Raw genomic sequence first — 17,581 nt, forward strand, 5'->3', positions numbered from 1 at the left:
AGTTGTTCAACTTTCTTGAGTGTTGTTTTTTCTGGACTTGCACAAAATGTGGACTGATTTCTGTTGAATCGCAGAAGTTGCAGAGTTGTGATTCACAGAATTGATTTAGAAAGTACACTTTGTATAAAGCAATGCAAGTCTATTATGTATCTGGAAGAAGCCTCCCATTTACTAAGCTGCAGTATACAGTGTAAGGAGCCCTCTGCTTCTGGCTCCATACACTATATAATACCAGCTGCCAAAAAATAAGAAGTTGTTTGAAAGTTTAGGAATACGTTAAGGGGCCTTGTGCACTATGGAGCGCTACTGCAGCTCTCTCTAATTGATGATAATGGGAGAGATTAACACAATTTTACTTTTTTTTATAATAAAATAAATTACTGTGATTATATTTGGCTATTCTGCATGTGTAGCAGGAAAAGTATTATCTTCCTGCAATGTATAAGGTGACATTGGTTAATAATAGGAATGTGACATATTTGGAGGGATAAGATTTAGGTGAACATTTCACAACTTTCCTACTTAGCAGGAATTCCCACATTTTCTAAATTGTTCTGTTGAAATTTCTATCCAGGAAATGATCTTTAATGATCCTTTAACTAATCCTATGTGAATAGATAATGATATTTTATTGTTATAGGGACTATATATGCGGATACCTTTAGTACAAGGAAGACAGCTACACAAAAAAAGCGCACATTCAGTATGTAACATGCCTTTATTGCAACCATTACAGGCCAAAGGATATTAGAAACATCAATAAGACACAGACAACTCTCAAAATATATGGGTCCATCCAGGTCCAATAAGTCCCAAAGCTAAATAGCGATAAGGGTTAAAAAAAAAGATATACAAAATAACTATATTTTTCAGTATTTCATGAATAACAAGGGTCCCATGAGGACAACGCCTTCTGTAACCGAGGAGCCACTTGCATTTAGCCGTGTGTGATAGCACATTTCTACTGCAGCATCCTCTTTGGAGGAAATTCAATTGAATGGGTACCATGTAATACCTCATTCTTCCCAAAGTCTGAGCACATGTATTTTGGATTGCTCCATTTTGACCAATAGAGTCCCCTATAAGTCTATATAATGTACATATGGACAATAGTTATATTCGAGCAACAAGCATAATAACAATATTTGACAATTCCTTTAATAACATTTTACAGATCATTCTCATCAGCAGGGATTATGAAATAACTTGCCACTAGATGGCACTGTTGTATAGTCAGTTGTATCCTTGCTACAATTACTATTCTACAGGGTATAACATACATTAACATATATCAGCCTCTTGTTTCTGGAAAATAACATGAAATAGCATGTAAATGAAAAATCTGCCGTCAGCTTTCTTGCGTTAAAGCTTCATTACACCTATAGCAAGACATGTCCTTATTAAGTAGATATGGTGGAAGCTAACTGTAGCCTTTACATATCCGCTACTGCCTGCATTACATCAAGAACCGAGGTGACGCAGTAAGAACAGTAAAATGCTGCTAATATATAGGGCCAAGTCTTCTTACACAATGTGACACAGCACACCTATAGAGATTCTACAGGTTGGATGGAAATATCAGCACATGAATTTGGATGTCAGAAAATGTTCATATATGCATCAACTCTTTAATTTGTAATGGATACAGTGTTATAGGAAGTCTGTCACCAGAGCATATCTGCCCAGCTCCACAGATAGGTTAGAGTCACCTGAATCTAGCCATGTTTCCCCCTTTGCCTCCGTTGCTGACATATTGTCACTTTTGTCAATGTGCAGATGAGCTCTTTGGAACATGGGCATTGCCGCTTGCAATTTACAAAGGGAAAATACCATTTGATTCAGGTGACCTTAACCTGTCTGCTGGGCTGGACACTGGGGACGTAATGAAAATGAAGTAAAATGGATTCTAGATTGCTGTTGACTTCAATAGGTTTCTTCTAGAGTGCCGCCATTCTTTCTGCTTTAAACCAGCTAGAGACATTTATAGGGGTGTTAAATACTATATGTAATGTCTTCGTAGTATGGATAAGTTTAAAGTTTATGGGACTTGACATGCATATGGATTAAAGGGAGATTGTTGGGTCCAATTTTCTTCCATACCAATAATTGTGCTATACAGGGACTTTAATAGGTGCAGAAAAATACATTTTTGGCCACAAACCAAGGAAGCAATGCAGAAATAATCCATCTTTTTAGGAATATGCAAATCAGGCTCAAGTGCATTGGGGGCAGGGCCTGATTTACCCTGTCAGCCTACAGCGAGCTGCTTTCTCCTGGAACCAATGCTCAATACTGCCCCTTTATCCATGATGGGTATATTTAGCTTCAGTTTACATCACAGCTCCTTGTAGTCAAATCTGGGAAATTGGGACCTGCCATACAAGTCTGTGCACCTGCCATACAAGACTTTGCCATTTGCGTGGGACCTAACTCATTTTATAATCCTAAATATATGCAAGGAGATATTATAAGTGTATTGCAATGATCCTGTCCTTATACACAACCGAAGGGTGAACATGTCTACATAATAAGAATAAGGGAAAATATATCCTTAATTCTTCTTTTGCCTTTGTTCACATTGGTATTATGATTTGGTTCTTCTCATAGAAAGATATAGACTTCTGCACTAGTCTTGTTTGTTGTCTGCTATTAAAAAAGGCAAAATTGGAGCTCGCCTTCATCAGTCCATGTGCGTATATAACCTAAAATATGGTCCTTTTAGATGTTGATATTTTTGTAGATAGTGTTCAGGTGGCTAAAAATAGTCCTCACTAGTTAAAGGGGTATTCCCAACTCGCCTGTTCACCACCATGTAGGCTGATTGCTCTGTTCACTTCCTGGTTTTCTCTGTGCATTGGTGGGCAGAGTTTCACTTGCTGTCTCCCAGACAAAGCCAGCTCTGCTATCTCTCTTCATAGCAGTACATGTTTGCAGTCAGTAATGAGGGATGGTTGTAAATAAATTAGAACAGTATCACTGGAAGATGCACAATATGAAGCTGATGTAGCAGAGCTGGATTTGATAGGTGATGAGAATCCCAAATTTACATGCTACAGGAACAAGAGTCAGCTTGCAATCAACTCCATTTTAGGTCTGTGTTTACATACAGAGGTAACAGACTCCCTGTCTCAGCCCTTATCAGAAAAATTCAATTAGCAGACCTGATAACTGGGACATAAACAGCTCAGAAATACAAGCTCCGAGCACTCAGCTCCTCCTCCCTCCTGAGAACAGGGAGCTACATCACTTGTCATGGGCAGAGAGATAAGATCATCTCCAGGTCCGTGGTTATCTAAACACAGTGTAAACAATGAAGTGAATAATCTCAGATAGCGGCCAAACAAAGCAGTTGTATTTAGGAAAAGTCTTAAATCCACATAAGCTAACAATATAGATAGAATCCTTGAGATGGGACAACCCCTTTAAGTATACTCTGAAGGTCATTATATGCTATATATGCGGGGGTGGGAAGTTTGGGTAATAATGGGTTAGTTTTTGGAACACATTTACTAGTGCAGACTTTTTTTCTGCAATGTGTAGATAGGCTAAGCCACAATCTCATCCACTTTGCAGGTATTGTTGTACACAGTGTTTTTTGCCGCAGCGTTTCCACAACGTGGGTTCCCAGTCTAAAGGTGTTTTCATAGAGTTAAATTAATTTTAGCTGATCAGTGGGGGTCCATCACCCCGCACTACCACAATTGTTTGAACAGACTGTAGCATTCAGGTGAGCATTTTCTTGAATGGAACTGAACTGTAAATAGGCCACGTGTTGAATGATCATGACATCACTGGCTTGTGAAGCTGAAGCTGTCCTAACCAAAGCGCTACGGCTGCTTTAAGCAGCTGATCTGTAAGGGTCCCAGGATTCAGCCTCCAAAGCTCAGATATTGATGACCTATTGTAAGAATAATTCATCAATATTTAACCCCATTATAAATCATTGAGGCATGTCCATGTAAGATATATTTTTCTGTATTCTGGGAAATAGTAGAGTCGTGTTAAGTCTCAAAAAAAATACTTGAAGTCAGAATTCAGAAATGGTCCTTGCTGAGGCCGATCAGTAATATAGCATCACATATTGGCACACATTGTAAACCAGGGACGATGCAGAACAAAGTGGGATCATTTCATTGTAACTGCATGGAAATTGTCAGGATTTTTTTTTTTTTTACCGTCACTTAAAACTAAAGCGCAACTAAACCACGTCTGCATTTGTACAAGAATTGAGTAATGCCACTACTCCGAACACGAATCCTCATCATCCATTAATAATTCTGTTTTTAATGCATCAAAGCTTCCGCTTGCACATGTGTACTAGCTGTAGGGTGTGTGATAAACTCATTGAAGTGACTAACTGTGGAAGCCGCAGCTTTGGGGAATGAATCCCAAAGTACTTCCTTGTAAAATTGAAAAATACTAATCCTCTCTTTTCAGGGTTTCTTTGAAGAAGAAGAAGGAAAAGAATATATCTACAAGGAACCCAAATTAACAGGGCTATCAGAAATATCACAGAGGCTGCTCAAGTTGTATAGTGATAAGTTTGGCGCAGAGAATGTCAAGATCATTCAAGATTCCAACAAGGTGAGTACAGTGCTACAGAAAAGATATATAATAGACCACCAGGGTTGATCTGGCCCACCAGGGTACTAGAGCAGTGGTTCTCAACCTTTCTAATGCCATGACCCCGCAATACAGTTCCTCATGTTGCGGTGACCCCAAACCAAAAAATAATTTTGGTGGCTACTTCATAACTGTAAGGGCTAGTTCACACTGGGGGCGGTATAGTGGATTTATAGCGGATTTAGGCACTGAGAGTGATGCGGGGAGCCGTGTCACTCTCGGGTCAAAACACACTTGCCACGGGGCCACACGGTGGCTCAGTGGTTAGCACTGCAGCCTTGCAGCGCTGGAGTCCTGGTGTTCAAATCCTGCCAAGGGCAGAAAACCATCTGCAAGGAGTTTGTATGTTCTCCCCGTGTCTGCATGGATTTCCATCCCATATTCCAAAGACAGACTGATAGGGAAAAATGTACATTGTGAGCTCTATGAGGGGCTCACAATCTACATTAAAAAAAAACAAAAACACACTTGCCACGACTGTCACGGCTTTCACCCCCCGGAGTCGGCTCAAATTAATGGGCCAACTCTGGAGGCTGCTGTCGGAGAGAGGGCAGCCCGCTTTTTTTTTCCGTGAGCGGCATGTTGCAAAAAACAAGCCTGGCGGCCTAAATAGACCTCCATTGTGAGGGGGCGGATTATGATGTGGATTTCGCGCCATAATCTGCCCCCTCTGTGCCCGTGTGAACAGGCCTTAATTTTGCTACAGTTATGATTCAGAATGTAAATACCTGATATGCATTATGTATTCTCATTGCTACAAATCGAACATAATTTAAACATAGTGATTAATCACAGAAGCTCTACTCCACAAAATCTGCTGAAACCCACCCCCCCATTGCTCACACATAGCCTGAACCCATACCTCCGAACTTTTGAAAAGTAGAAAGAGGGACAAAATGTGCGGCGTGCAAAGCGCGCCGCGGCATATTTGGCTCCGCCCACTTGTATGTTGACTCCGCCCATTCTCATTCATTTTTCACATGCTCCCCGCACAGTATAATCCTCCTACAGTCACCCATAAATTATATGTTCCCCCTCTATCTCTCCCCCAGTTTCATATACACCCTTCCTCTGCCTCCAGTTTCATGTCCCCCCTCCATCTCTGCCCCCAGATTCATGTCCCCTCATCTCTGCCCCCAGATTCATGTCCCCTCCATCTCTGCCCCCAGATTCATGTCCCCTCCATCTCTGCCCCCAGATTCATGTCCCCTCCATCTCTGCCCCCAGATTCATGTCCCCTCCATCTCTTCCCCCAGATTCATGTCCCCTCCATCTCTGCCCCTAGATTCATGTCCCCTCCATCTCTGCCCCCAGATTCATGTCCCCTCCATCTCTGCCCCCAGATTCATGTCCACTCCATCTCTGCCCCCAGATTCATGTCCCCCCATCTCTGCCCCCAGATTCATGTCCCCTCCATCTCTGCCCCTAGATTCATGTCCCCTCCATCTCTGCCCCCAGATTCATGTCCCCTCCATCTCTTCCCCCAGATTCATGTCCACTCCATCTCTGCCCCCAGATTCATGTCCCCTCCATCTCTGCCCCCAGATTCATGTCCCCTCCATCTCTGCCCCTAGATTCATGTCCACTCCATCTCTGCCCCCAGATTCATGTCCCCCATCTCTGCCCCCAGATTCATGTCCCCTCCATCTCTGCCCCTAGATTCATGTCCCCTCCATCTCTGCCCCCAGATTCATGTCCCCTCCATCTCTGCCCCTAGATTCATGTCCCCCCATCTCTGCCCCCAGATTCATGTCTCCTCCATCTCTGCCCCCAGTTTCACGTTCCACCTCAGTGTACACATTAAACTTACCTTCTCCTTGCTCCCCCGCCGCTCTCTCTAACAGTTGTAGGCGTGATGTGATGTCATCACATCGCGTCTACACAGCGACTAGCAGCGGCAAAGCAAGGAGCTGAACTGGGACACAGCCTGAACCCCACTATTATGCTCACACACAGCCTGAAACACCCCCCATCTTGCTCACACACAGCCTGAACTCCTCTATCATACTCACACACAGCCTGCATCCCCTTCCCCCCCCCCTCTTGTTTACACTTGCTGTCTCCTCCCTCCATCTTACCTTCCAGTCTCCATTCACTGCAGCCTTCGCTTCCTGTGTAACTCGGCACTGTACTGAATAGCTCCGCCCACACCAGAGTCCGATCACATGGTCATGACGTCATCACAGGTCCTTCAGCCCACTAGGATCTACCCTGCAGCAAAATGTAATGTGGTTTCTCAGCGGCTAAAGCCATCGGAAATATGTATTTTCCAATGGCTTTAGGCGACCCCTGTGTTTTGGTCGTTCGACCCCTGCCGGGGTCGCGACCCACAGGTTGAGAACCGCTGTACTAGAGGATCCGCAGAATCAGCAGAAAACAACTCCTTATGGAGGTGACTTAGGAGCCTATTAAATGGCAATGGGAGCTATCACCCAAATCAAAATTGCAATTAATTGGGCACTTTATCTGTTATTATGATTAAAGGTGATTATTTAGGTCATGCCCCTTTTTACACCACTCCCCTTTTAAAGTATGAGTATCAGCGGTCACATGGGTCATGTAGCATTGTGAGATTTACGTCTATGTATCATGATACGACATGATCAGTTAAGGCCCAATCACAGGCGTCAGCGGTCCTTGATGTTAGTCTGAAGCACCGAAGACAGCAAGGAGTCAAGCCGAAGACCAGGAGAGGTTATTAACAGTGTTTTTATAACTTATCATCTCTAGAGATGATCGAGTAGGTGTTCGATCGAATACTACGGTATTTCAAATACTCGTACTCGATCGAACACTACGAGCTGTTCAAAGTTTAAGGTTCAATGCAGAACCAGCGTTGACTGGCAGAATGCTATACATTCTGCCAATCAACGCTGGTTCTTGTCTTACCTTTAGAAGTCTTCTCTGTGCAGCGTCCCCGCGGCGTCTTCCAGCTGGAATTCACTCTGCCTAGGCATCCGGCCTAGGCAGAGCCGACTGCGCATGCACGGGCATGCTCTCGCATGTGCAGTCGGCTCTGCTCAGGCGTCGGGCCAGTCAGAGACGACTGGGCATGTGCAGTCGGCTCTGCCTAGGCCCCGATGCCTAGGCTGAGTGAATTCCAGCCGGAAGACACCGCGGGGGCGCTGCGCCGGGAGAATTCAAGGGGAATCCAGCCCGACCGTCACTCATGGACTTGGTAAGTATAATGTTATCGAATTTTGCGTACCCCTGAAACATTGCGTACCCCTCGGACATTTTAGTGTTCGCTCATCTCTAATCATCTCCCCTGGACCTCCACTTATTGTACTCTGGGATCTGAAGCGACCCCGGAGTATAATAGCAGTTCCAAAGTAACTGAACTGAAATAATTGACTTGAACAAACTCACGGAAGTTATCCTGGATGATGTTCGATTTTGGATATTTTTCAATTACGGCCAAGCCTTAGTTTACACAAACATTTTAAACTTTTTAACTCCAGAATAATATAAAATACGCTTTTGTAAAATTCCTCCAAAGTGTTAACTGCAGGTTCCTATGGAACTGGTTGCTCCTGTAGATCTTGTGCCTGAATACTGTTAAACAGCAGCTCAGTCAAGATGGCCCCCCCATCAATATGTGCAGAAAATAATAAGAATAAAAAAAATCAACAATTAGAAAGATTAGTGGAAAAACATGTTTCACAATCTGGTATTAATTTGCAAAAAAATAGGTGATACATTCCCTTTATGCTTTTCTGTATAATGTTACTAGAACAGCTGAAACAACAGGAATGGTAATGGGGTATCAAAGGTGATAAACGCCTGCCAAAGCAACATATCTCACACGTATCCCATGCAAATGCCCATCTGTAGACATGCTTAGCATTCACATGCATCATTTAATAACACAACAGTATTAAGAGGGTTATCCGAGAGCAGTGCGCGTTCCCTTGAGGGCTTGTATAGCTGACAGAAGGGTTGTCCATCTGACTCCTCTAATAACTACAGAACCACATCAGTAATGATCTTTGCACTGGAGCACCAATGGGATTCCCTATGTAGTGATCACAGTGTGTGCCCCCATTGCGGTTTGTATGTGTTGTTTGGCCCCCTTTGGCTAATCAAAAGCCTTTGTATGAGTTGCAGAGAAGGGATACACATAGAAATATTGATATCCGAACTGGACTACTTTGTTAAAGGGGCTCTATCAGCAAAATCATGCTGATAGAGCCCCACATATGCGTGCATAGCCTTTAAAAAGGCTATTCAGGCACTGTAAAAGTTAAATTAAACTACCCCCCGTTTTAAAATAATAACTTATATAAGAATGTTCTCTATTTACGGAACGTGTACCCTGAGCGGGCATTCAGGGTGCGCCGTCTTCTTCTTCCCCGCCTCTTCTTCCTCTGACGTCTTCGGGTCCCGTCCTCCTCCGGCGCTTGCTCGCGGACACTGATAAAAAAAAAATAGCCCGGGCGCATGCGCAGTAGCACGCGGCTTCTACTACGGCTACTGCGCATGCGCCCGGGCTATATTTTTTTATCAGTGTCCGCGAGCAAGCGCCGGAGGAGGACGGGACCCGAAGACGTCAGAGGAAGAAGAGGCGGGGAAGAAGATGAAGACACACCCTGAATGCCCGCCCAGCGTGCACGTTCCGTAAGTAAATCACATTCTTTTTTAAGTTATTATTTTAAAACGGGGGGGTAGTTTAATTTAACATTTACGGTGCCTGAATAGCCTTTTTAAAGGCTATGCACGCATATGTGGGGCTCTATCAGCATGATTTTGCTGATAGAGCCCCTTTAACTTATAACCTTTCTTAATGTTTATTCAGGTGAATCCTAAAGACCTGGATCCCAAATTTGCCTACTTTCAAGTAACATATGTCACACCTTACTTTGATGAGAAAGAGCTTGAAGACAGAAAAACAGATTTTGAGAGGCATCACAATATAAACCGATTTGTATTCGAGACACCATTCACCTTGTCGGGGAAAAAACATGGCGGAGTGGAGGAACAATGCAAGAGGCGCACGGTGCTGACTAGTAAGTGAGCCCTGTATATGTACACGTCCATTCTATGGCCAGTTTATGATGCAGTAAATTCATCAACTACTCTTATTAATCCACAGCCAGTCATTCATTTCCATATGTAAAAAAGAGGATCCAAGTTGTCAGCCAGACAAGTACAGAACTGAATCCCATTGAGGTTGCAATAGATGAGATGTCCAAGAAGGTTCAGGAGCTACATCAGCTTTGCACAATGGATGATGTGGACATGATAAGACTGCAGCTGAAACTTCAAGGGAGTGTTAGCGTCAAGGTGAGAAGTGCAAACAGCAGTCAAAGAGCATTTCCACTTACAATAAAACATTGCAAGAGCTGTACCTTCTAGTTTTGTAGAAAAACAGCCAGCAAGCTAAAAGTCTATAAAATCTTCTTTTATCGCATTGTCAGTACTTGCAAAGTTGCTTCATTGTTTTAAAGCGTAATAACTTTTCATAAATGAATAGTGCATGTGAATATAAGAAACTCTATAATATATCTTATTGAGGAGCTCTGTTTCCTTCACCACTTATTAAGCTGTTCTCCTGCTCCTTATCTTCAATCCCACTGCTAGTATACATTATATCAGTGTTCAGCCTTACAGTATTGGCACCCCTGTAATTCTGTCAGATAATACTCATTTTCTTACAGAAAATGATTGCAATCACAAACTCTTTGGTATTATTATCTTCATTTAATTTGTCTTCAATGGAAAACCACAAAAAGAATTGTCAAAAAGCCAAATTGGATATAATTCCACACCAAACATAAAAAAAGGGGTGGACAAAAGTATTGGCACTGTTTGAAAAATCATGTGATGCTTCTCTAATTTGTGTAATTAACAGCACCTGTTACTTACCTTAGGCACCTAACAGGTGGTGGCAATAACTAAATGGTAGATAAAGAACCTCGACTAACATCCAAACAAGTTCAAGCTGCCCTGCAGTCCGAGGGTACAGCAGTGTCAACCCGTACTATCTGTCGGCGTCTGAATGAAAAGGGACTGTATGGTAGGATACCCAGGAAGACCCCACTTCTTACCCAGAGACATAAAAAAGCCAGGCTGGAGTTTGCCAAAACTTACCTGAGAAAGCCAAAAATGTTTTGGAAGAATGTTCTCTGGTCAGATGAGACAAAAGTAGAGCTTTTTGGGAAAAGGCATCAACATAGAGTTTACAGGGGAAAAAAAGAGGCCTTCAAAGAAAAGAACACGGTCCCTACAGTCAAACATGGTGGAGGTTCCCTGATGTTTTGGGGTTGCTTTGCTGCCTCTGGCACTGGACTGCTTGACCGTGTGCATGGCATTATGAAGTCTGAAGACTACCACAAATTTTTCAGCATAATGTAGGGCCCAGTGTGAGAAAGCTGGGTCTCCCTCAGAGGTCATGGGTCTTCCAGCAGGACAATGACCCAAAACACACTTCAAAAAGCACAAGAAAATGGTTTGAGAAAAAGCACTGGAGACTTCTAAAGTGGCCAGCAATGAGTCCAGACCTGGATCCCATAGAACACCTGTGGAGAGATCTCAAAATGGCAGTTTGGAGAAGGCCCCCTTCACATCTCAGGGACCTGGAGCAGTTTGCCAAAGAAGAATGGTGTAAAATTCCAGCAGAGCATTGTAAGAAACTCATTGATGGTTACCGGAAGCGGTTGTTCGCAGTTATTTTATCTAAAGGTTGTGCTACCAATTATTAGGCTGAGGGTGCCAATACTTTTGTCCGGCCCATTTTTGGAGTTTTGTGTAAAATGATCAATGATTTGACTTTTTTTTCATTCTCTTTTGTGTTTTTTCATTGCAAGCAAAATAAATGAAGATATTAATACCAAAGAGTTTGTGCTTGCAATCATTTTCTGGAAGAACACAAGTATTATCTGACAGAATTGCAGGGGGGCCAATACTTTTGGCCAACACTGTATATCTACAACTATGGGGCAGGTAGAGGCTGAGCAGAATTCTCCTGCAGGCTGGTTAATTGATTTATTGTCTCATTCTGTGTATTATCAGTTTCTTATCTACAATTTAGCCAGTATAGTGAGGATAGCATACAGTCAGCATTACATTACCAGCTACCAGCAGCCCCAACTGTGTAGCCCTGATCTGTCTACAGCAGTGCCATGCTACAACCATGGTGTCTTGATGGAAAATAGGCATGGGCTCCTACCCCTCTGGGAAGGAAACGTCTTTAGGTCAAAGCTCCACATTGCTAAAACGCAGTGTTTTGATGCATATTTTGCTGTGTTTTTTTGAGCCACAGTCAGGAGTGGCTTGCAAAGGGATAGAAAATCTAAAAGGAAGCTCTTATGTTTCCCATATGTTAAAACCACTCCTGACTTTGGCTTAAAAACCTGCAACAAAAAAAGATAATTAAAATGTAAGTACTTTATGTAAATATTATAATATATACTATAAAATATATTTACTTTACATAATATAAATAGCAGACACAATTTGCTACAGATTTGATACATATCTCACCTGATTGTTTGCATTCACATGTATAGGAAAATATTATTATATTTTTGACATAAAAGTCTAGTTCTCCTCCATTGTATGTTTATGCAGATGCATTGAATAGATGAGGTTCTAACAAGAAGTGACATTTTATCCTTATCGTGGACTATTCAGCCTGGCGCTTCATGTTTTATGTAGGGCTTTTATAGGTTTGTTTATCAGCCGAACATTAACATTTCTCTACTGAAGTCTAATTTGCTGGTTTTCAGGTGAATGCTGGACCGATGGCATACGCAAGAGCGTTTTTAACAGAGACAAATGCCAACAATTACCCGGAAAGCCAAGTAAAGCATTTGAAAGAAATATTCAGGTAACATCACATACAAAACACTGTTTTATATTATGAACAGAAGCAAAACTAGAAATCTTGTATAACTGATGCATCAACATCACTGACATTAGGTGCTATTGTCCAGTTCAGTTGCTCCTTTCCATGTAAGACCCTGGTGACTTACACACTGGGCGATGCCATCTGCTGTTTTGCCAGGCTAACAACTTGGTAAATGCCCACTTTTTTATGTAATAAATGCCTACAATGCTCCAATGCTTCTGTACAGACCATGACTCTTGGAAGCGTCTTGACTAGAGATGAGCGAATAGTATTCGAAACTCTAGTTTCAAATACCTCGCTCCCATAGGAGTGAATAGAAGCGGCCAAACAGCAAGGAGTTAAGCACCGGGCGCCAGCCACTTCTGTCATTCCTATGGGGCGAGTTATTCGAAACTAGAGTTCTGAATACTATTCGCTCATCTCTAGTCTTGACTCTCCCCATGGCAAAATTCAGGGGAAAGGAAACGTGGGAATGTTTGTTTTTTTTTCAACATCTCTGATGCTGAAGAGAGATAAGACCCCACCAGAGGTGTCTGGCAGTGCCTTATTCCCTTTCCCCTATGAAGAACACAAATGCAGAGTCAAGAATACATATGTATATGGGGATGTCGGATGGAATAACAGAATAGCCACTTTTTCCGCTTCCAGACCACTCTTTGACTATATACAGTGGCGGCCAAAAACCCGCACCATTTCACAAAATGTAATGATTGCAGCGAAAATGATTTGTCTTTTTCCATTTCTATCCTCTTCTCTCCTGGATGACGAGTATTTGGCAATTTTGTACATATCATGTGACATGTTTCAGTCAATTTTGTAGTAGGAGGTATACATATCATCTGCAGGGACTCAATTTATACGTATCACATACATCTGACAAAATCCACTGGTGGTGCATTGTTTTTTTTGGCTGTCACTGTATGTGTCTGGGTGATCCACTCTTGACCCTACAAGAACGTCCCCATATATTTTTGCATTGTTGAGCAGGTGCAGAAGCGGGGATCCAGCTGTAAGAACAGTTGGACCTCCTGTAGGGAAGGCAGAGATAATTTATTACCGTCCATGCCTTCCCGATCCCTATGTACAATGCTCAATGAGTGCTGCGTACACAGCTCTGGTTGACCATTGTAAAATCTTCTCATCCACCTCTTCTCATTTATGATTACGTTCCTGTATTCTATTTTCAGACAATTTGCAGATACTTGTGGCTTGGCTCTAGAAGTAAATGAACGCCTCATAAAGGAAGATCAATTGGAGTACCAGGAAGAGATGAAATCTCATTACAGGGAAATTCTGATGGAACTCTCTGAAGTCATGAATGAACCGGTGAGCTGATGGAAGTAACCTAGCATTAGTCACCATAGGGAATATTCTTAGCTAGTGTAACACTAGACTAGTGACAAATGCCCGAAACTGTCTGGCCTTAAATTTCAAATTTCTTTGTGGATGTTGCCTGTGACCTGCTCATTGTCAAGTATATCGGATATCGCTGTCTGTGAAGATGGCTCTCATCTATCATTAACCCAAGTGAAATCTAGGTAGACCATAAACAGGTAGAACAGTATTGGTAGACTGAGTCATGTGAAAACTGAACATGAGGATAGGGAAGTTATTCTATTTTATCTATGATGTATGTATCATGTATGTATAATGGTGGAAATAGTCAAACAAATGTAAATAAGCAGTGCAAGATATGGATAGACTCTAACATACTACTGTATATGGAATATTATAGAATATTATGATAGGAATAACAAGTGAAAATGGCCAATGCATTACTATTCCTAACCTACTTTCAAGTGCTAGTTACACAAGGTTTTTGGTTAGAACCCTACATCACAAAAAGGGGTACATAGTTTTGACAAGACGTTTCTGTAGCTGGCTTGTAAAACTTCCCTTCCATTCGTCTGAATTTTACTTTGTATCGGAGTTCTGCTTTAATAGATGCAGTGAAGTTAAGCATTGACTGGTAGAAAGCCAAGTGTCAGGCTGGTTCTTTCATCTTCCTTGAGTACCAGTGGGATACTGATAAAAATGCATTGAGGAAGAACTCTGCATGTAGTATGAGCAGTGGTCAGTAGTCGGAGTAACCTGCCAGGGCCCAGAATTAAATACACAGATGAACTAGAACTGAAATTCCTATTTAAAGGGAGTTGTCGTCAGAACAGTCCCTATTGAACTTCCTGATTGGTGCCTCCATTGCTAAAATATTAGCTTTTGCACCAGAACCCTGCCTTCCAGCATCGAGTCCCCTCATCTCACCCCCTACAAGGTCTGGTCCGGTGTGCCATAGCAGTGAGGTAACCCTCTGGTACAATGACCGCAATGGTGACATATTTGTGGTCTGAAACAGCTCATTAGCATATCAGGAAAAAAGGTAAGATCTCAGCAATGGAGGCACTGATCAAGAAGCAGAAGCAGGGGAACCCCAAATATCTTATTTCAATAGGGTTTGTTTTAGTGACACACTCCCTTTAACTTTTCATTCATATACACAGTGTTATTACAATAATAGTTAATTGTCTCGTAATAATAATAATTACAATCCCGTCTTCTACACCTAAAAGCAAATACCATTATCAGTGTTATATACTCTGTATATATGCCCTCTGTAAGAGTTTACAACTAGAGATGAGCGAGTAGTGTTCGATCGAGTAGGTGTTCGTTCGAATACTACGGTATTCGAAATACTCGTACTCTAGTACACTACTAGCTGTTCGAAGTTTAAGGTTCGATGCAGAACCAGCGTTGATTGGCAGAATGCTATACATTCTGCCAATCAACGCTGGTTCTTCTCTTACCTTTAGAAGTCTTCTCCGTGCAGCGTCCCCGCGGCGTCTTCCGGCTGGAATTCACTCTGCCTAGGCATCCGGCCTAGGCAGAGCCGACTGCGCATGCGCAAACACTCTCCCTAATGTGGACGAGTGCCCCCATACCCTTGACTATAGGACAATGAGACTATCACACTGACATAGTGGGAGTCAGAGAATCTTTTCTTACATCTGTACTTTGTGGCTTTCCTCAGTTATGTCTCCTAGAAATTTAGGAATACACTTTAGTACAATAATATGAGACTTATGTAGAGACCCTCACACTCAGTTTGTAGGAGTAATAACAGGAATGGCAGAAGATGCTTCTGAATTATTTCATGGCGGATGCAAGTATTTACTAACACACGTCAGGGGAGGTGACAGGTCCTGTTTAAGTCTGTGTCTAGTATTCTCGATGTTACATTGCTATTGAGATTCATCACATTCGCTCTTGTGTAATTTTCCATTCCATCTAAATAAAACCATTCATGTGAAGATATTTCTCTCCTGTCCAGCATAACACAAATGCATGTTAAATGTACATGTCTGTATGGTTATGGATCCCGGTCGTAATGCATTCCATTCTCTCTCTCCTCTCAGCTGTCATGTGACCCTTGCCTGTTCCGCTTCTCTTCCTCTTTGTCTAACATTTCACTGAGTACTTTAGGGAATATCGGTATGTTCTTTACTTGTCTTCCACTACATGGCTTGTGCATGCTAATCCTTACTCACCTTCCGCCTCTTCTTATGCATTCTATGCATTGACTCATGATGGGGTTACATTATATTGTAGTGTTGGTAGCAACAGCAATGGTGTGTTTTACAAGGTGCATACAATAAGTCATTCTATAGGTTGTGTTCCCTTTATTTATATTCACATGGAAGTCTTACAAACCTGTGTACCTTCCCTAACCTCTGGGAGAATAGCACTTTTCAGCCTTTGATTCCTGCTTTCCCCTAGTGACTGGCTGTAACTATTATATAGACAGCTAGTGACCTGAAAGTCCCAATTGGACACCGCAGCGCCACAGCTGCCAGTAGGGAGTCTGTGAAGGGTGAAATTGTCAAGTGAACCGCAACAAAATGCTGCGCTATGTGTTTTCATTTTTGAAGGTCGCTGCCCATCACTTTGCTGTCAGACTGAGAATCTGTTTTTCTTCCCTCTTTCTATGAAAGATCACTTATCGGGAGGACCCAGCAAAACATCCCACAGCTGAGAAGCAATGCACCCTTCGATCAATCAATAGGACAAATACAGGGCTGCCAAGCACATCCGCGAAAATTGACTCCTGATTGGACCTCTCCATTCCCTATACCATGGACTGACCTGATCAAGGACTTGCTTCTTCAGGACACGGATTGTAATTCTAATTTATTCTAAGGTGTTACCGCCAGTGCTGGCGTAATAAATCTGCTGCCTATCCAGTGGACAAAAACAGTGTTTCAGACCTCTTTGCTGCCAAGGGGTTAACCAATGGCAGATGAGCACTCCCTATATGACATGGTTGTCATTGTCGATGCTAAACCTAATATTATTTTATCTCTGGCATCTATTTTAAGAGTCTTAATTCTATGTTTTATAATAAATAAGCATATTTACATTGAAGATTGTAAATAGGAGATGTGTAAAATTTGTCCTTTTTTATAGAAACGAGCCCATATCCACAAGATAACTAAGATTCTATAGAAATCCTTAGATAAAGATTTATTAAAGTATTTGTGAATGTGCATAGTTATTATGTGGTTATTCTGCATGCTGAGAGCAAGACACAGCTCAGAGGATGGAAAGAAATTAATAGATGCGCCCGGGTGATAATGGCAAAATAAAAAGGTGCAATAAATCAGACGGTTAATGCCACTACGAGGTGACGTACACCAGTGTCTCTGAGCGTGGCGTGGCGTTGTTGTACCAATATTGTATGATTTCTTACTGTGCTTTCTAAGGTCATCTCAGGTATGTGGAGCTCTTTTTTTAAGGATTTTTACATTCAATAAGTGACACTACTAGAAGGGTCACAGCAAAATAAACTGATGACATAGTGTCCTGCGGCTGGGAAACCTGGCTATAATCTACAAATACATCTCTTGTAATCTACAAAGAAAGTGGAAGCAAGTATGTAATTTCTCAGCACTATCACAGAAGAAACCAAGTGTTACATTACATGGTCTCCAATGAAATCAATGGCCCGTCCACGTAACCTCTTTGTATCCATCTTCTACTCTTACTAATCCATGAGAGTTACCAATAGGACCCTAATGAAGGCAGCGCTTATTGGTATATATTTAAAGCATAACTAAA

The 17,581-nt window shown here is 42.1% G+C and overlaps 1 protein-coding gene across 3 annotated transcripts in view; it reads left to right on the top strand.

Moving 5' to 3' along the window:
• The window catches only part of DOCK10 (dedicator of cytokinesis 10), a 225,709-nt gene extending 208,764 nt beyond the window's left edge, over window positions 1–16,945 (top strand). For all 3 annotated transcript variants that reach the window (XM_075268832.1, XM_075268834.1, XM_075268833.1), the window contains 6 exons: window positions 4,438–4,584; window positions 9,419–9,629; window positions 9,716–9,906; window positions 12,351–12,451; window positions 13,660–13,798; window positions 16,459–16,945. In XM_075268832.1, the coding sequence (XP_075124933.1) occupies window positions 4,438–4,584; window positions 9,419–9,629; window positions 9,716–9,906; window positions 12,351–12,451; window positions 13,660–13,798; window positions 16,459–16,575 (906 nt within the window). In that variant the 3' untranslated portion in view covers window positions 16,576–16,945. The remainder of the gene's footprint in view (window positions 1–4,437; window positions 4,585–9,418; window positions 9,630–9,715; window positions 9,907–12,350; window positions 12,452–13,659; window positions 13,799–16,458) is intronic.
• Window positions 16,946–17,581: the final 636 nt, after the last annotated feature.

This window comes from Leptodactylus fuscus, chromosome 3, assembly GCF_031893055.1.
Source record: "Leptodactylus fuscus isolate aLepFus1 chromosome 3, aLepFus1.hap2, whole genome shotgun sequence".
Taxonomy (NCBI): domain Eukaryota; kingdom Metazoa; phylum Chordata; class Amphibia; order Anura; family Leptodactylidae; genus Leptodactylus; species Leptodactylus fuscus.